At 33.5% G+C, this 20,239-nt stretch overlaps 3 protein-coding genes across 4 annotated transcripts; 1 reads left to right on the top strand and 2 right to left on the bottom strand.

Annotated features, from left to right (window-relative positions):
• Nucleotides 1-3,778: 3,778 nt before the first annotated feature.
• Nucleotides 3,779-5,858, bottom strand: LOC143910367 (caspase-3-like). Its single transcript, XM_077428799.1, has 5 exons — nucleotides 5,431-5,858; nucleotides 5,078-5,355; nucleotides 4,516-4,682; nucleotides 4,298-4,418; nucleotides 3,779-4,203 (listed from the first exon to the last, which is right to left on the bottom strand). The coding sequence occupies exons 1-5, from the start codon at nucleotides 5,472-5,474 to the stop codon at nucleotides 3,980-3,982; spliced, it is 834 nt and encodes a 277-aa protein (XP_077284925.1). The 5' UTR covers nucleotides 5,475-5,858; the 3' UTR covers nucleotides 3,779-3,979.
• A 7,278-nt stretch (nucleotides 5,859-13,136) lies between these two features.
• LOC143911131 (uncharacterized) lies at nucleotides 13,137-14,838 on the top strand. The gene is made up of 4 exons (XM_077429894.1): nucleotides 13,137-13,152; nucleotides 13,670-13,922; nucleotides 13,996-14,196; nucleotides 14,275-14,838. The coding sequence occupies exons 1-4, from the start codon at nucleotides 13,137-13,139 to the stop codon at nucleotides 14,543-14,545; spliced, it is 741 nt and encodes a 246-aa protein (XP_077286020.1). The 3' UTR covers nucleotides 14,546-14,838.
• LOC143911403 (CDK5 regulatory subunit-associated protein 3) lies at nucleotides 14,151-18,370 on the bottom strand. Of its 2 annotated transcripts, none has more exons than XM_077430280.1 (9): nucleotides 18,273-18,370; nucleotides 17,040-17,453; nucleotides 16,815-16,967; nucleotides 16,511-16,738; nucleotides 15,993-16,127; nucleotides 15,591-15,752; nucleotides 15,322-15,515; nucleotides 15,027-15,198; nucleotides 14,151-14,909 (listed from the first exon to the last, which is right to left on the bottom strand). In XM_077430280.1, the coding sequence occupies exons 1-9, from the start codon at nucleotides 18,276-18,278 to the stop codon at nucleotides 14,838-14,840; spliced, it is 1,536 nt and encodes a 511-aa protein (XP_077286406.1). In that variant the 5' UTR covers nucleotides 18,279-18,370; the 3' UTR covers nucleotides 14,151-14,837. The 2 variants fall into 2 exon arrangements, with proteins under 2 accessions (XP_077286406.1, XP_077286405.1); XM_077430279.1 differs by having other exon boundaries at nucleotides 18,133-18,303.
• Between the last annotated feature and the right edge of the window lie 1,869 nt (nucleotides 18,371-20,239).

Consider the following 20,239-nt stretch of genomic DNA (forward strand, 5'->3'; position numbering starts at 1 on the left):
AAAATGTCTGCCGCGAATATCCAAAAGTTACGATGCTCTCTCTTAGTGTATATATATATAATTAAAATTTTAAAAAAAAAACTAGAAAAATAGTAAAACATTTCAATTTTATTTTATTAATTATAACGTTAATTTAAATAACTTTATCTCTTACAACGTTGATTTTATTGTATTATTAATATTAGATACATTATTACATATTATTTTTAAAATATCCCTTTAAAAAACACATGCCATTTTAAGTAGAGACAGACATCCCGGTTATTTATTTGGTTTAGAAATTTTCGGCCGTGGAAAAATTTCTCTCGTTTTGTTTTGACGTTGGTTAAAAACAACATGAAAAGTAAACCTTTTTGGTTTATCAAAAATGAAAAATATTCTTAAATCTTTTTGCAATCTGCCGATTCTCACGTCAATGTTCTTATCGGAGAAGTTTCTATAATCTATAATAAGCCAGGTAGAGTAATATAAATAAATAGTTAAGTAGTAGAGTAATAAAAAAAGTTAGGTCAAAAATTATGGTATATTCACTGCATTCAGAGGATAATTGAGTATTTCGAAAGATTGACGCGTTTGCAATGTCCAGGTCAAAATAAGATACGTTAGAAATTTAAAAAACATTCTCAGACTCCTTCTAAGAAGTATGCACATTAAGTATAAACCCGCCATTTCTAATGTAGCTTTATAAAGGGCAGTGGTTGTATACTTTTTGAAAATATAAAAAAAATAAAAAATGTTTTATAAAATTTCTCGAGAAATGAGAATTCTTAATTTGGCATTTTTTTCGAGAAATTCTCGAGAATACATATGTATGTTAAATATATGCGTTTACCTACAATTTATGCATAGTACCTATATATGTACATAGGTAAGTACACACTTGACGACAAAAGAAGTGAACAAATTACAAGAGGTAATGGTGGGTGCGTAGAATGAAAGTGGGCGCCATTGCCATTACATTGTGATGAACTGATGACCCTCTCGATGGACGATGATCCATTTGAATGTTCTTCAAAAGCAGATGTTGTCTACATACTTTTTGACTCTCACTTTCGTTCCGCGGGCATAAAACGGTTCGTCGATGCAGCCGCGAACCTCAGTCTTCGGTGTTCGGCGTATAAAAACGGCCATGTCGCGATTTCGACACTTTTGAACTCGATGTCGATCGATGTGTTGTTCTTCCATGTTTGTGCATTTAATCGCAGTCGCTATATTCGCCAATAGCATGCAAATTAAATCAGGTAAATTTAATTAAATTAGCTTAATTCTGCACTGCACTGGACTGTTGTTGTTGCTTTTGAAATTACTCTTTTGGTGCACAGCTACATATTTGGAGCCACAGCTGAGCATCTGTGGCTTAAAGTTTATATAAATTTACAAATATAGCATTTTAATTTGTTTTTTTATCTTTTCTTGGTAAATCATGAATTTTGGTTTGAGATACTGGTATCCAAAATATAATATATAGTTACATACATACATATGTGCATAATAAAACAACTTGACTACATTTTTCTAATTAAAAATACTCCAACAAGTAACATTTTTATAGAAACTATAGAACGAACTCGGCTTACATATTTTAATGTATTTAGGTATATATGTATGTATGTATTTATAATGAAAATTCAATGAATATTTACGAGTTAAAAAAGCCTAACTAGCCTGAAACAGTAATTTTTAACGTTATTTACGCTCCACTTTTTCATATATGTATAATATGTACATAAGTACCCTATTTTCATAAATTTTATCTCAACTAGTTAGCCACTTGAATTTTTGAATACCCTAGATACGCAAATATGTACATACATATGTATGTGCAATGGTGCCCTTGTTCGCTATTAATTGATACATAGTGATAATATATTAGTATGTACATATTATGTATTTGTATTTTACCATCCATCAACGTAAATGTGTTGTGGTCAACAGCTATACAATGGTAACAAAAACTGAAGTTTCTTCTAACATTTGCTTATTTTATAATCAAAAAATAATTGTTTTTAAAAAATTGTATCCTACATAGAAAGAAAGTGATAAGAACCGAAATGAATACAATGGCATTATGCCTCTTGGATTATTTTCTCACGGAGCAGTTTTCGTGGGCGAAATACATACGAGTACCTACGATAATGGACAATCGAGATGAATTTATACAGATTAATTGAGCGATTGGGGTAAACAATGGCCCGACATGGCCATTCAAAAGAGCAATCACGCTTCTGCAATTTGAAAGTGCTTTCCTCAAATGAAAAGTTGTATCAATCTGTCGTTCATAATATCATTATTATTGTGGCGACAACAATTACTCGGTAGTTAAACAAAACGCACACAATCGCTATATACATACATATGTACATATGTATACAATTACCAACGGATAGTACATACATACATACATATGTGCATATGTACATACATATAGTACTTGAAATCGAAAATACAAAGGTATGATGACACGCCATCTTAGCCGTGCTTAGAACATCATCGCAGTGTTCGCTGTCGATAATCTCTTTTTGCTCAGTGAAAACGCATTAATGTCTTTTTTCCGTCCAATTAAAAACAAAGCTTTCTACTTTCACGCACAGGCTACAATTTACCAAAAAGATTATGTAGTGGGATGTGCAAAACGATATTTCCGAAAAACAATTGAGAAGGGAAGGGCCAGATAGAACAAATAAAAATATTTTAATTGCAAATGCAATCAAATTCATTGAGTGTTTGTAGAATAGTATTCAAATAATAACATTTAGTTTTATTTTATTATTATAAAACTCTTAAGCGGGTTATTTTTTAATTTGGGGTGCCAGATTTCCTATATCCCCTTCCACCCTTAGGTACAGTGCCGGGTTTAGGGGGGGGCTGGGTCGGGTGACGCCGGAGGGCGCCAAGTATGTATGTTAGGGCGCTGCTCGATGCGACGAAGACGCTTTTAATTTTAAAATAACCATTCCCTTTTGAATTATATTTATTATTCTATTATGCTTTTCAAAAAAAAAATAGTTTCACATTTCGAATATTCCATGTACAGTGAGCACCACATGGTAATATAAAGAAACAAAAAAGTAAAATTACAGAAACATATCAAAAATTAAAAAGAAAGACAATGAATGACAATGAAGGTGAAGAAGCAAACCAACCACATATTAGCTTCTTCACCTTAGCCCTATTGAAAATGATATCGCTGAAAATCTTGATATTTCAGCATAAATTAAAGAGTTTGCTGAAAGAAAGACTCAAAAAGTTAACTTCTGAAATATATATTTTTTTAATCAATTAATTTATTAATGTATTCATTAATGAATTGATTTATTTATTAAATAGTTTATTTATTTATTAATTTACTTATTTATTTTTAACTCCGCAAAGTGGGGTTGGGGAATTGTGTTAACCACTTAACTGCCTATTTTCGATATTTTTTTCTAGGGGTGCCATAGGGTGTAAGGCCGGCACTGTGTATACTTGTATAATACGCTACTATAGCCAGAAAAGCCTATAAATTAATATATACATACATATATATGTATGTACATCGAACACAGGGTGCATTTACCAATAATAATTATCTCAAACTCACTCAGTATGAGTGCTAGCGATCTCTAATCCCCTCTCTGGGCATAGGGTATACTTTTTATAAAAAAAAAACAATGATTTTAATGTCATTTTACATGGCCTGTACATTTATATTACTTTTAATTAAGTGCTCCAGAAAAAATATTCTAAAATTACCCCAAAAAGAAAAAAATGAAAAAAAGTTCTTATTAATTTTTTTTTTAATGGGAGTCAGAGTTGGATTCGGATTGAGGGGAAAATGTCGGAGTCGTGATTTTTTTAACGAATCTACAGCCCTGATATATATGTACACATATGTATGTATGTATGTGAAGATCGTAAAACTCAATAAAAATAAAAACAGTTTTAAAATATTCTACACAAAGGTATAATTTTTAAATTTTGCATTTAAATCTATATAATATTATATGACTTTAAAATACAAAAATTTAGTCAGCATCGAAGAAAATTGTGGCATAGCTGCAACAATGTTCCCCTCGAATACTCCACCATACTGTAAAGCTACTCGTCTATTTACGTGAGTTAAAATATGTACAAGCTCATTGGTACCAGCTTTATCTTCTAATTCTTCACAGAGAGCTTGAATTAGCCAACCGCCATCAGTGTCTGAGCCCCAGGCTAGATATCCTAAATGTTAAAATGTATGTAGATACATACATATGTAGTGAAAAAGGAATCATATTAAAAATCTATCTATAATAAGTTTAAAAGAAGATGATACCTTCAAATGTGGAATACATAAAAAGAAAATCTGCCATAGATGGTAGTCTAAATGACGCCGGAATCTTTTTTCCATCACTTTCTTCTTCTATTCCTAAATCACACTTTAGTCCCCGACAAGCCTTTAACGAAAAAAATACTAAAACTATTATAATATATGTAATTGCATGCGACATATATTTTTGAAATGAAAAATTTCAATTTTATATATATGCATACATTAATGAAGAACAATTTTGGTGTTCCAACGAGTTTTCCGACCAAAGGCTTCCAAATATCAGCCGTATCATAATATCTGTCGTAGGCTGCAAGTATTCCTCCTTCCCCACCATGCGTTGTTATGACCACAACCAAACAGCTCAATTGTTTAGTCTTTAGCTTTGCGACTGAAATAAAACAATTCAAACCTGCTTAGTGTTACTAGGTACATACATATGTATATTTCTGGGATCAATCACACTCTAGGAAAATGCAATCCTAAAAATATTATAATTTTAAATAATTAAACGCTGAAAATTATAAATGTGAACGAAGTGACATGCATAAAACTGTGCTTACGCAATTTTAGATAAAAGAAAATGTTATCATTGATTGATTCCGAGTTCAAATCAGGCAAAATCTCGAGTTAGAATTTTCACATGATCACAAAAATTTCCCATTGGATCACAAATTTTCGTAATAATCATTTTATTACTTTATCTACATATGTAGAAAAAGTAATAAACTGTTACCAAGTCGATAGTAAAAAGAAAAGAGTTAAAAAAAAAGTTAAAAGCTTTACCTGATTCCATGACCGACATAATTTGATCATATGAAAGATCCTCGTATGAATTTTTAATTTTATCTTTGGTTATGGTCTTTTTTACATCAAAATTTAATTTTTCGAAGCACCTCGTTAATCTTTCAACATCTTTGACAGCACCTTGTAAATCACCAAGTCCTAAATGCTTACTATATGTTTTATGACTAAAGATGATGCATAATCCTTTATTGTTAATATCATAAATGACACTCTCCGGATTCATTTTTTCTTCATAGCGTACCTTGATTGGAGTTGTACTGCAATAAAATTTAATTATGCCATTTGAAAAATAGTGTGATATTTATAATAGATAAAATAAAACATTCACTGACTTTGTTATTTGGGGAAATATCACATTTTGCTGGTTGGAATTCATGATTTATGACAATTTCACAACACAAATGCGCATTCATGAATAATAAAAATCGCAGTGAGTGAGTCGAGGTGTGGTTGATATTGGCATTGCATTATCAGTCAGAGATAACTGATAACATTACTGATTCACCGATAGTCTGCGAGAAAGTAACGCATACATACATATGAAGGATTTGGTTTCGAACCCGTGAAGAATGAACATTTGCCATTGTTCCAAAACACATCACTGTAAAGAGCGGACCCAGAGCGCGCCGTTCTTTGTTCAATCGTTGTAAATGCATTGTTAAATTTTCGCCGAACCTTTTTTTTTTGGACTCTAGTTTTGTAAATAGAGCCAAACCGCCCCGATTCCTAGAGAAAGCACGGTCTCTATCCGAGCTTTACTGACATTAGTAATTACTAGTCACCGGAGCCTGAGGGGGCCGTGTATTGTTCAAAGGTTGTAAATGCATTGTTAAAGGTTTGCCGAACAATGGATAGCACTGTGACTATCCTACGTCTAGTAATTACGCTAACATTACGCTAGAGCAGGGGTAGCCAAAGCGTCGACTGCGTAGCTATTTATAGACACCCGATAAAATTTACTTTGAAATTTTTAAACCTAAATTAATAATTTGTTTATAAAAATCATGATTTTAAATTACATTATAAATGGAATTGTTACATTGCGGGTATTTTGATATTTTATGGCCAAAACCAACTGTTTCCTTCATTTCATATTTTATTAATCTCATTTTTCGTATTTATTTATTTGTGTATGAAGTTCATATACATACACTACATATGAAGGTATTTACTTTTTATTTATACCTATTTCATTACCAATAATTCAATAAATTGGGTTACGTATCATGATTAGTGAATTAATTAATTCTTCTAATATTCGAGTTTTGGTGTTTGGAGTCGAATCATAAAATCTGACTCCACGGCCCTGGAATTATACGTAAAAAAATTCGGATGTGACCAACCCATAACTTTATCTATGTATTTGAGGAATATAAGAAGGTCATACTCCTTCCGGTTTACGAATTCTGACCAAAACCTTATCAGCTCTAAGTTAGTATACAAATATAAATTTTCAGCTTGATACGTTTAGGGGTGTGGACAGAGTAGTGGCCACAACATTTTTGACCTTTCTAAGAGGAAAAAATCCCATTTTCATCACATTAATACAAGAATAATACTTTCTTCGTGACGACCACACATGTTTAAAGCAGAAAAATCGAACAAGAGTAAACTGCCACTTCCGGTTGACGGATGCTTACCAAATTTTATACATAACTTGATATTAAGATTAAACTTGTATATATGAAATTCCAGTTCAATAAACCAAAAGGTTTCTGAGAAAAACGCAAAAAACCTCGATTATCTAGAGCAGGGTTTCCCAAACTATGTTTCGCGGAACACTGGTGTTCCGCGGAGCCCAAATAGATATTTCACAAAAATTTGGAGTAAATTAAAAAAAAAACAGAACTTCATGTATTGTTACTACGCACACAGATACAGTAAAAATTGAACATATAGCATACAACTTTTGCATGAATTGCACGTTATCGTATTGCACTTAATGGTGAAGCTCATACAATTGGAGAGACACTCATTAAGTCATGTGCGAAAGACATGGTGTCATGTGTTCTTAATGAGCGGGCCACTAAAAAAAAATTCGGGTGTGACCAACCCATGACTTTATCTATGTATTTGAAGAATATAAGAAGGTTACAAAACAAAATTCGATATTGAACTGATGACTATGATAGCGATACAAATTGAGCGCAAATGTATGGAAACTTGCACAAAACAAAAGTTCTTCTTCCAAACAAATCAAAACAAAAGTCTGATTGTGTTCAAATTTTTTTTATTACTAAAAATCACTATCAGTATGACTCATTAAATATCAAGAAAATAAAAATAATTTTAAAGATCAAAATAAAATATTGAAATATTGTTTAAAAAAAAAATACTACTTCCGGTTTACGAATTCTGACCAAAACCCTACCAGCTCTAAGTTAGTACATAAAGGATAGAAATATAAATTTTCAGCTTAATACGTTCAGGGGTGCGGACAGAGTAGTGGGCACAACATTTTTGACCTTTCTACGAGGAAAAAAATCCCACTTCCGGTTCATTAAATTAAGTAATTTTTTTTTTATTTTTACTTAAAACCACTATTTTTATTATACACAATAAATATCAAGAAGCTTAAAACAATTTAAAAGGTCAAAATAAAATAATGAAAAAATAATGAAATATTGTTTTAAAAAAAAATACTACTTCCGGTTTACGAATTCTGACCAAAACCCTACCAGCTCTAAGTTAGTACATAAAGTATAGAAATATAAATTTTCAGCTTAATACGTTCAGGGGTGTGGACAGAGTAGTGGGCACAACATTTTTGACCTTCCTACGATAAAAAAAATCCCACTTCCGGTTCATTAAATTAAGTGTTTTTTTTTTTTTTTTACTTAAAATCACTATTTTTATCATACACAATAAATATCAAGAAGCTTAAAACAATTTAAAAGGTCAAAATAAAACAATGAAAAATTGTTTAAAAAAAAAAAACTACTTCCGGCTTACGAATTCTGACCAAAACCCTACCAGCTCTAAGTTAGTACATAAAGGATAGAAATATAAATTTTCAGCTTAATACGTTCAGGGGTGTGGACAGAGTAGTGGGCACAACATTTTCGACCTTTCTAAGAGGAAAAAAATCCCACTTCCGGTTCATTAAATTAAGTAATTTTTTTTTTATTTTTACTTAAAACCACTATTTTTATTATACACAATAAATATCAAGAAGCTTAAAACAATTTAAAAGGTCAAAATAAAATAATGAAAAAATAATGAAATATTGTTTTAAAAAAAAATACTACTTCCGGTTTACGAATTCTGACCAAAACCCTACCAGCTCTAAGTTAGTACATAAAGTATAGAAATATAAATTTTCAGCTTAATACGTTCAGGGGTGTGGACAGAGTAGTGGGCACAACATTTTTGACCTTCCTACGATAAAAAAAATCCCACTTCCGGTTCATTAAATTAAGTGTTTTTTTTTTTTTTTTACTTAAAATCACTATTTTTATCATACACAATAAATATCAAGAAGCTTAAAACAATTTAAAAGGTCAAAATAAAACAATGAAAAATTGTTTAAAAAAAAAAAACTACTTCCGGCTTACGAATTCTGACCAAAACCCTACCAGCTCTAAGTTAGTACATAAAGGATAGAAATATAAATTTTCAGCTTAATACGTTCAGGGGTGTGGACAGAGTAGTGGGCACAACATTTTCGACCTTTCTAAGAGAAAAAAATCCCACTTCCGGTTTATAAAATATAATAATTTTTTTTTATTTTCATCAAATTGATACAAGAATTATACTTGAATTTTTTTGTGACGAACACACATGTTTAAGGGGTCGAAAACAATAGTGGAAGAAAAATCGAACAAGAGTAAACTGCTACTTCCGGTTGACGGATGCTAACTAAATTTTATTATTAACTTGGTATTAAACTTAAACTTCTAGATATGAAATTTCAGTTCAATAAACCAAAAGGTTTCTGAAAAAAACATAAAAAACTTCGATTCTCTAGAGTAAAAGTACTGCTTCCGGTTCAGATAGAAATATTTAAAAAATATGAGGTTATAAAAATTATTATTTGTATTATATTTAAAAAAAATTCAGTCCGATTCAGTTAGTGGTTTGGGAGATAATTGAATTCAAAAACTTAAAAAAAGAGGACACCTATAAGGCGAGGTACCATTTCCGGTCAACTTAAAAATTTGAAAAAAATTTACGTCGTGTCGATTAGAATTTCAGTAACCGATACTAAGTTTCAGTTTGATAGGACTAACGGTGTTAAAAATATTCCCAAAATACACACCCACACAGACACACACACACACACACACACACACACACACACACACACACACACACACACACACACACACACACACACACACACACACACACACACACACACACACACACACACACACACACACACACATTTTTTCTAGATCATGAAAACGTGATCAGTGATCGATTCTGAGTTCGAATCGGTCAAAATCTCGAGTTCGAATTTTCGCATGATCACAAAACTTCATCTATTGTTACTACGTACATAGATAAAGTAACAAGGGTAAAAAATAAATAAAATTTTCAAAAATGGTTATAAACAAATTTAGGTACAAGAAAAATGGCAAAAGCAAAATAGATCCATAAATTACATTGTATATTTCGTTTTAACCCTTGTCCTAGGTAAATAGAATGCATCATAAAAGAATGCCGCATAAAAGCGGCTTTTACTTTCGGTAGAAAACAATCAGAGACGTCATTTCAGCTTTTTCTTGGGGGGGCAGGCAAAGATTGGTCAAATTGAGTTTTTTTCAAAAAATCTTTTTTATATCGTAATAAAAATGGAAAATATTCTTTGTACACCTTATTGAGTTATAAAATATGAAAAAAATAAATTTATTTTTAAAAAAATATTATGTAAAAAACCAAAAAAGCACCGCAGGCGAAAATTTTTTTCCAAAAATCTTCACATGGTCAACAAAAATCGACCATCAAACTGTGTCACTAAAAAACTATCAGTTAACTTAATTTATACCGAATATCTAATGTACATAATGTACGTTATAACAATAAATAAAGTTTTGGGATCATGCGATAATTCGAACTCGGAATCGACCACTGATCACGTTTACATAATATAGAAAAATGTGTGTGGCTTTGTGTGCCTTTGTGTGTGTTTCTGTGTGTCTTTTTATTATTTTATATATGTATATATATTAGTGCTTCCAATCCAGGAAGGTTACTTCAGCACCGGGATTGCGGTGCTGGGAATTTCCGATCCCGGGATCCCGGTGCTATCACCGGGATTTCAAATGTATAAGAAAAAAAAGTTCAATTTGCATGTTTTCATATTTCAAAAACGTTCAATTGCATTTTGCAAACTCTCCCAATGTTTCACGCAAAAAATACTCCCATATTGGCGTACTAATTTTGGGAGTTTGGCTACATTCTTTAAATTTTCGGTTCGCATCCACACCCATCCACACCCCTGAACGTATCAAGTTGAAAATTTTGTTTTGTATTCTTTATGTACTAAATTTGATAAGGTTTTGGTCAGAAAGCAATTTTATTAAATAACTAAAACTTTTTTTGGACCGAATTCGTTACACATGAAGTTTAAATCCATCTCATTCGTTGTTTAGGGAGAGAATGGACGTCTGCAAATAAAATGAAAATACGAGAAATAAAATCATTTGTTATTGAACCGATAAAGTAAAATATTAATTTAAAACCTTTCCTGAAAACAAAAAATATAGTTTCGGAAAAATAAACGTTATACATCTGTTTTTGAGACAAAATAAAGTAAAGGGGACCTTTCTAACGATTCGCTCTATAGGATGAACAATTTCTAAGAATTTTACCCGAGGCATACCACTTAAAAACCAAAATATACTTGCTTCGAAATAATAAAATCTTTTTTTTTCAAAGCACATACATAGCAGCAATTATTTTATTAGTTTACCCAAAAGTAACATACATAAGAAATAAACGTAGCATTCATAGATTCGTAGTATATCATTAATCATTAAATTCATAATATTTTCTAAATTCACACTATTCCTTAATTTAGGAATTCCCCCCCCCCCAAATTACGTCCCTGAAAAAAATGGAGGGGGCCCCTATCGTATATTTATTTATACATGGATGTGTCTACATAGATTAGGAATAGATTTTATATTCGGAAACTGTTTAAAATTGTGTATTTAAATCTTACTATATCGTCGAAGTATAATCAAATGTTATTTTGAAAGTATGTTATGAAAGTATAATATGTCCATAATATGTCCCATATTATGGGAATTTAATTGATTTACTTAATGACTGATTTGAAACAAAAATATAAAGATCAGCCATTTAATGAATTCCGGGCGAGTCTGACTGTCTGAGTACCCCAATGTGTCAAAACAAGCTGTCATTTGTTTACTTCCGTTTTCCACGACGTATTTATGCGAAGTGGGATTCTCTAATTATGTCGCAACGAAAACAAAATACAGAAATACATAGACTCGACGCCACAGCAGATATAAGAATTCAACTGACCAATATTATGCCTGATATAAAAAAATTGCAATTCAAGAACTCAAAATTACACTGAGCAATAAAAAAAATGCCAGAGCGGAGACTAACCAATCTTTACTAAGTTTGACTCACTGAATTCGAATATGATAATAATTTTTGTTGTTTGGGTCTCCTTTACGAGATATGAGGGTTTAAAAAAATGCGAAATTTACAGTTTTTTGGCTTTTGCGGTCTTTAATTCAAAATCTAGTATTGCTGTACTCAAATTGAGTATTGGAATCAATAGTCAGATGTTTTTTCTGTTGATTGTGATTTTTTATTGTTTTAAAATACTTATAATTAATTTTATAGAGAATTTTAAGTCAAAATTTTTATCTGTGCTATTTTGCATTTGTTTGGTCAGATTTCGAGCGTAAGTGGCGGACTTGCCATATTCGAATTCAGTGAGTCAAACTTAGTAAAGATTGGTTAGTCTCTGCTCTGGTAACTCAAAAACGTGATTTTTTTTTGCTCAGTGTTATTAGTCTGTAGGCGGGGTAGGTAAGTGTTGACCGTATCCCGGCCTAACGAAACACTGTTGTGCTAGTTTTATAAAGTTTTATTGTTTGCCTATGGTTGTACAAAGGTATGGTATTTGTGGGCAAAAGTATGTCGTTCAGCGGTCTCTGGATATGGTAGAGTGTCGCTGGCTCGGCATTCAGCTATGTTCAGAAGGTCTCTGGATGCGGCAGTGTGTTGCTGGCTCGGTGTTCGGCTATGTTCGGAAGGTCTCTGGATACGGCAGTGTGTTGCTGGCTCGTCCGGCTGGTTGATCTTCCAAGTCCGCGTAGTGTAGTGGTGGCTGGTCAGGAGCTGTATGTCGACGCTTGCTGCTGTGGGTCGACTGGCGTTGTTTGGGTTGTACCTCCTTTTATAGTGTTTCTGGAATCGCCTGACCGATGGTGGTGGTTTGTTGATGCGTAAGAAAGGAATGCACTTTTGTCGAGGCGTAGAATTTTCTGGAACGATTGATGGAAGTGGTTGTTGATGCGTAAGCGCATGTGGTTGTTGATGCGTGAACGAGGAATGCACTTTTGTCGAGGCGTAGAATTTTCTGGAATGATTGGCGCCGTTCCGCTCGATGTGGTTTAATGGTGGCGGCGTGTTTCGACCGTTTTGGTTCCACTCGACTGGTAGGGGCGTTCCGCTTGAGTTTAATATAATGACTGCAGGTGTACGACGTCTGGTTTTCGGGAATGTAGTTTGTTGTTGCGGAATATTCTCGAATGTTTCGATGACGATGACGACGACGAGATTCCTACAAGTCATTGAGTCTTATTTATTTGTATTTTTATGTTTACTAAATAAATGATATTTTTTTTAATAACATTTTTTATTTTGATGAATTACCCAACCTAAAAAACAAGCCAAGTGTTCTGTCAAAATTTTCGGATTTGCCAAGTGTTCCGTCGCTGAAAAAGTTTGGGAAACCGTGCTCTAGAGTAAAAGTGCTATTTTCGGTTCAGATAAAAATATTCAAAAAATATGAGGTTATAAAATTTATAATTTCTATTACAAGATAAAAATGTCAGTCCGATTCGGTTAGTGGTTTGGGAGATAATTAAATTCAAAAACTTAAAAAAAGGGGACCCCTATAAGGGGAGGTACCATTTCCGGTCAATTTAAAAATTTGAAAAAATTAACGTTGTGTCGATAAGAATTTCAGTAACCAATGCTAAGTTTCAGTTCGATAGGACTAACGGTGTTCAAAAAATCTCCAAAATACTCAAACACACACATTTTTTCTAGATCAAGAAAACGTGATCAGTGATCGATTGTGAGTTGAAATCAGTCAAAATCTCGAGTTTGAATTTTTGCATATGTACCTCCTTTACGTTTCACATGGCTTTCGTGTTAGTGGTCATTTTTATCTCTTATCCGATTGTTTTCATACTTTGCCATTTTGGTCATCAATATACGTTATTATGTAAATACATAGATAAAGTAAAAATAATTGATGTTTTCATAACATACGTATTTCTTGAAATAAAAATGCACGTCAATTGATATGTACTCATAAATTTACAGTAATTTGTTTTTTTTTTTTTTAATTTACAGAAAGCGCATACTACAAAAAGTATTTGGAATCTTTTCCACTGAAGTACAATGAGAAGAATAACTCGGTGAGCCATAACGAGAATAAAGGTTTCATTGTTCCATTGGCAATACGCAAGTATAAGAAGGTCAGAAAGAAATATTCTTCAAAGTATGCAGCGAGTACACAAGACGAACATAGTGAAAGCAACAACGATGAACAGTATTACGTGGGATTCACGAAAAATCCGTTCGGTCATTCTAGTCCATTTTCCCGGTATAATAAAAATTTTCAATGTACAATGTACTTTCACAGTAGTGGCAGTCAATTTATGTATTTACTTTTGCAGGTCCAAAATATCCAAACGTGGCAATTTGAACTTTTCTGGCGATTCTGGCAATGAAGTTAAAGAAGTCAGAGATAAACGTGGCGTGGCACAGTTGTACAATATGATATCTTGCGCTACTGGCTGTGATCCTATATCTTATAAGGGATATGGATGTTATTGTGGCTTTCTAGGAGCTGGACAAATAACTGATAGTATTGATAGGTAATTTTAGATACATCTACGTTAATACATTTTAAATTATTTGAAAAATAAAACACTGTAAGGCGTGTTGTGTTGTAGATGTTGCATGTTACACGATGTGTGTTATAACACGGTGGATTGCCCGCTCTTTCTCGAGTACTTTATGCCATACCTTTGGAAGTGTTGGAGAGGAGAACCCCTGTGTGCGATAGACCACTTGGATTACGGAGATGCCAACAGTTGTGCTGCTAGACTGTGCGAATGCGACAGACAATTGGCAGTTTGCCTTTCATATAGTCGATGTCCTCAGCGGAGAGCGCTGTGCACGTCTTCCCCGTGGAGGCTTTTACAGAATATTTTGATGTTTTGAACATCAATTTTATCATTTATGATTTATGATAATCGTAAGTTGTGTTTTATGGATTGACCATTATATCTAAGAAGAATTTTAATGTAATCAGTAGATATAACGGTAGATACATACTATGTACATATACATACATATGTAATATAAATGTAAAAACGATCAAAACTACATACATACGTATGTACATATGTATGAAATAGATCATTAAAAATATAAAAACATTTATTTTTTCATAATTCCATAATTCCTGTACATAAAATTTTATTTTTTACAAAATAAAGTAATTTAACAACTTTCATAATGATTTTATTCCACCCATTAAATTTACAGGTCTTCCATTATACTTCTTTGAGATGTCGGCTTCGATCTGCAAAAATAATTTGCAGGTTATTATCAATCATTTAATTAAGCTGTTATGATTTTATTGATATCAATTCTCATGGTATTGAAATATTATAGAGTATCTCAAATTAAACATATGTACCTCATATTGCAATTCTTTAGTTTTGTCAATAATTAGATTGAGAATGGGAAAGATCGATTTCGCTTGATCGTGTGCTTCTATTTTCTTTTGCTTGGTCAAATCAATTTGAGAATTCATCTTTTTCGAAATTGTCACCTTCTGCTTTAACTGTGCTGCCAGAGTGTCTACATACCTGTAATAAAAATGATGTAAGATCTATATATGAACATATGTTACCACTATGTATAATATATGTACATATGTAGATCTCTACTGCTCTGACTATTAAATCAACGTTTTGTACTATAAATTTTACCGTGGTGAATGTTTAATATTGTGCAAATGGTTTATCTTCTTCTCCATCATCTGTCCAATGGACACTTGCACTAGATCCAACATGGATGCAACCGATTCTGTAGACTCTATAGGCAGATCTTGTAGAGAACTGAACGTATTGTATTGTGTGTCTGCTGATATTTCATACATTCTCATCTTTAAAAATGCCTCCAACTGAATAAAATAAAACAAGATTAAAATATTAACATCAGTCATTATTATCATTTATGTGTAACAGATAATTCTCACTTCCATAAGTTGGTCTATGAATAAAGTTCTGGTTTTTGGATTATCTAATAGGGTCAAAGCATCATTTCCTTTAGCTACGCCTCCCATATTTCCACCACCTTCAACGACGATTCCTGATTCTTCTAATGACATATTTACATCAATGTTTTCTATAGAACCATTCTGAAAATCAAAAGTATAAACTATTATTATTGAAGCTGTTGTGATTGTGAATGACAGCATTAGTCAAAGCAAGCTGCTTTCTGCATGAGATGCGTACGTTCAGTTATTTATTTAATTACTTTTTGCATTAAATTACAATTTATTATAAACACGCAAAAAAATTAGATCTACTAATTTATCATACGTTTGCGTCTAGGAGCGGGTCTGAAATACAATTGACGAAAACAATGAAATTGATACCTTCTCAGCGTTTTCTAATTCAATACCGCCCCAGTCGATCTCTTCATTTTGAAGATCTGCATCGCCAAAGTCAATAGCATCTTCGCTGTTTAATTGAGTTTCACCAAAATCAATAGCATCATCCCCAAAATCTATCTAAAATAATATGTATGCATTTCAGTTCATTTTAAATATGTATATTTACATTAGGTTACATCGAAAACAGCCGTGAAAAAATCTAAATGTGAAAATGTAAGCAATGTGAAAAAACTTCCCATAGCAAATTTTTTAAATGTAAAATTACTCTGTTTATACGATAAGGTTAATATAAATAAATAAACAACTAAAGTGGTGTTTAAATTTAAAAAAAAAAACCTCCGAAAATCTTTATCGGATCCCCATGATACAGAATGTGTTTTCCAACTTAAGATGTTAAGAAAAAAATTCCGAAATTTACTGTTTCCGATGTACCCTACATAATTTACACACATACTAATGTATGTATGTATTACACATATGTACATATAATAGACAATTACTTGATTATCTCTATTCTCTTCCACATCCAGTTCAATTTGAATTGGATCCGGTTCTATGCTAAGAGGCGGTTCACCGAAACTCCACTCATATACTGTTGTATTTCCATTTTCAGCGATGTATTTAATCAACGGCAAGCAGAACTGAGATTGCTGTTCATTTATGATACATTTCGTAAACAAAACGTACAAGTCAATGGCTGGATTTAAGCCGACTATCTTGCTGCATATCTGAAATACATTTTATATGCAATCAAGTACCATTATATTATATACTTTGAATGGCAAACGAAATTGCAAAATTCACCTTGTCATACATATCGGGTAATTCTTTGAGTTTTTCGACGAGTTCATTTTTGATTTTATCACCAGATATACCGATTTGTTTGCACACATTGTTAAATTCGCTCTGCGATGTTGACTCTTTTTTAGTGTAGTCTGCGATTTTTTTATCACATTCCTAAAACAGTCAAGTTTTTATTGTAGGTATTGCAAAGAATGGCCATCACCCTTGAAACATCCGTAAACGTACCGTTTGCAACTGTTCGAACTTTGCGATTTGCTTTTTGAGACTCGGCACTTCATAGTTGACGTTGCGGACTAATATGCTAGCCGCCTCGGCCAAGTACAAGTTGTCTCTCTCGTACAGTTTCGATATTTCCTGCCAATCTTTCATGCGTTGAGAGCCGTATCGGCCGAATAGATTTTTCGAATCGGCTTCCGTCTCCTTTAGAATATCGATTATCTTCAGACAGTGGAAGTAGTTGATGTGCGTGCCCGAGAGAAGTTTAGCGATTCCTTCATGCACAGGCATATCCTGAATGGCGCTATTGATCTTTTCTCTCACTGGGAGAATATACTTCTGCCAGTCTTTTTTGACATGGCGACGGCTTATCAGCCAATCTTGAAGTTTTCCGGTGTGGATATCGATTGGAATTTCGGCCTCCTGAAATATCATAATAAATAAAAACAAGTTTAACAATAAAATATTAGGTACGTTACAGAGAAAAAAATTTGTATATTTCATCGACTTTTAATACGGTGAAACAAAGTTATCAAAAAAAAAATGCAAATAATTGATAAATTCACTTTCCCTATTATTTTTCTTCAATCTATACTCGGACACAGCTTTTAAAAATATATATAAATACACATATTATAAATATGTAAAAGTGAATGAGAGGTTATCAATAATATAACATACATATGTATGCAGTCGAAAGCTATATATCGGAGCGAATATTCAGGAGCAGACAAGATATTGCAAGACCCTGACAAAGTAGTGAAAAATGTAATCGAAATATCCATGGAAATTTGGACACTTGAGTTATTACATTGAGTTATTGTTTGAAGCATTCGAAAAAATGTCTGGAGTACACTGGACATATTATATATTTTGAAGTCTTGGCGACTTTAGTTTCGCACTTGGGATAGTGAAAATGATGAAACACTATGTCGATCGTTAAAGGGAAAATTGATGAAAATCGTGTCTCGGTTATAAAAGTCGATGAGTCTCCACTAATGTGGAGATACGAGTTCAGCAGGATGTATAGTACACGGCTAATTTCTATAAAATTAGCCGTGTACTATAAAAAAAAAAAATAATTTAGATAAAATTTTCATACACGGAAATACATATGTTTAGTTGACTCGTTTCGAATAAAAAAAATCGGAAAATAAGGCACATGAGCGAATCACTCGTCGAAAGAATGAAAATGTCGACAAACGATCATATATGAATTATAGTGTAAATAGAGTTACATACATTCATCGCGCACAATTCTCAGGAGCGATTCGTAGCAGCTGTCAAGTGCTAGCAGTTGACTGTCAACTGTCAGACACGTCACGGCACTCGTTTGAGAGTTTGCGAACGCGACTTTTGTACATTTGTCTTATTTTATTTTGTTTGGAAAATTTACACTTTTATTGCTTATAAATGATAATAAAATATATTTATTAGAAAATATACAATTTTCTTTTATAAGTCTTTGCGAACATATTTTTTTCATTTTTAAATATTTCATGTGGTTCGGTGATTATTCCGCAAAAAGCGATCTCGCACACGTCACTTAAATCTTGATCACGGAACATCTGATACATAAAAACTCCATCAATCGAAAGCTACACATGCGAAATATTGTACTACCGGGAACTCGAATGTCAGATATTTCGTATTCACGATTTTCGTGGCAACGATTGTCGTACGCGCGATCGCAATTTGCGCAATAATCCGCTTACCATTTAATGTATGTATGTATATTTTTGTATCGTGTTCGTATCACACAAATCTAGCATTTTTAACACTGCAACTGCTATTGAAACGAAATTTCTTTGAGCGCAATCCAACCGCAAGATATCGGCTTACGGAATAACTGAAGTTTGTGCTATTTTTTACAAGTTTTTTTTTACTACTTTTAGCACGCGTTGAATAGATGTTTGCATGTGCACTCTGCATTCTAGTAAGTTCTCTGTACCCCACCCCCTAGGATCCCCGTTTATCTCCGCCAACGATCGTCTTTAAATCGATGTAAATTGTAAAGTGTTACTCAGACCCATTTCTTTTTGAAAAATTTCTCGCCTTTTTCTTTTATGAAAAAGCTTTGTGGGAATATAGCACGACTTGTGCTATTACGAATCAAAACCAGTGATCTCGTCATCGATCCTGTACAAAAATGCATAACTCAAGGGCAACGTCCACTTCGACCATTCCAGAAGAAAGAGTTCATCGCTCGATCGTAAAACGAACGAAACCCAACAGTGATGTCATCAGGCAACCGTAACACATGTCTGAAAAGTCATTTACGCGTGGAACATGCCCGCATTCTCAAACGAACGACGTTCTGGCGCTGACCCCATAGCTATAAACCACACGTGTACCGAAGACACGTGCCTCGAAAACAAGTCAACACGTGTCTCTAACACACGTGTCCTGGAAACGAAGACAAAGCATCTGCACGTGGCACGCTTTAAACCAGAACGGATATAAAGCGACGCATCAGCTCCAAACGCCAGAGTGAACCTCTGGAGTTCAACCAGCTCACTTCTCCGAAGCTCAACCTCTTCGTACATACAATAACCATTGTAACTGTGGCGGCTCGCTTATACGACATGGTCGAGTTTGGTTGCCTTCCTGCGAGTGGGGACCAACTCGGCTGGGTTCGGAGAGCCGCTATTCACTCTGCCTTCAGCTGTCATAAATAAAACACGTGCATTAACATGCCAGTCGTCTCATTCGTTCATCCCCCATATAACTGTGGGAATCTCGTCACATTCATCAAAACATTTTCCTGCGACGCAGAATACATTCCCAAAACCATTCGAAGCACACCTGCAACCATTAAACTAAACTCAAGCGGAACGGTGCCAAAACCTTCCAGAAAGCTCCACCCCTACCAGTAGAGCGGAAACAAACCGGTCGAAGCACACCGCAGCCATTAAACTACATCGAGCAGAACGGTGCCAATCATTCCAGAAAAGTCGACCCACAGCAGCAAGCGTCGACACACAGCAGCAGACCAGAGACCTTCTGAACATAGCCGAACAACGAGCCAGCAACACACTGCCGCATCCAGAGACCTTCTGAACATAGCCGAACAACGAGCCAGCGACACTCTACCACATCCAGAGACCGCTGAACGACATACTTTTGCCCACATATTCTAATACCTTTGTACAATATTTAGGCAAACAATAAAACTTTATTAAAACAAGTACAACAGTGTTTCGTTAGGC

Source organism: Arctopsyche grandis, chromosome 4 (genome assembly GCF_051622035.1).
Source record: "Arctopsyche grandis isolate Sample6627 chromosome 4, ASM5162203v2, whole genome shotgun sequence".
Taxonomy (NCBI): domain Eukaryota; kingdom Metazoa; phylum Arthropoda; class Insecta; order Trichoptera; family Hydropsychidae; genus Arctopsyche; species Arctopsyche grandis.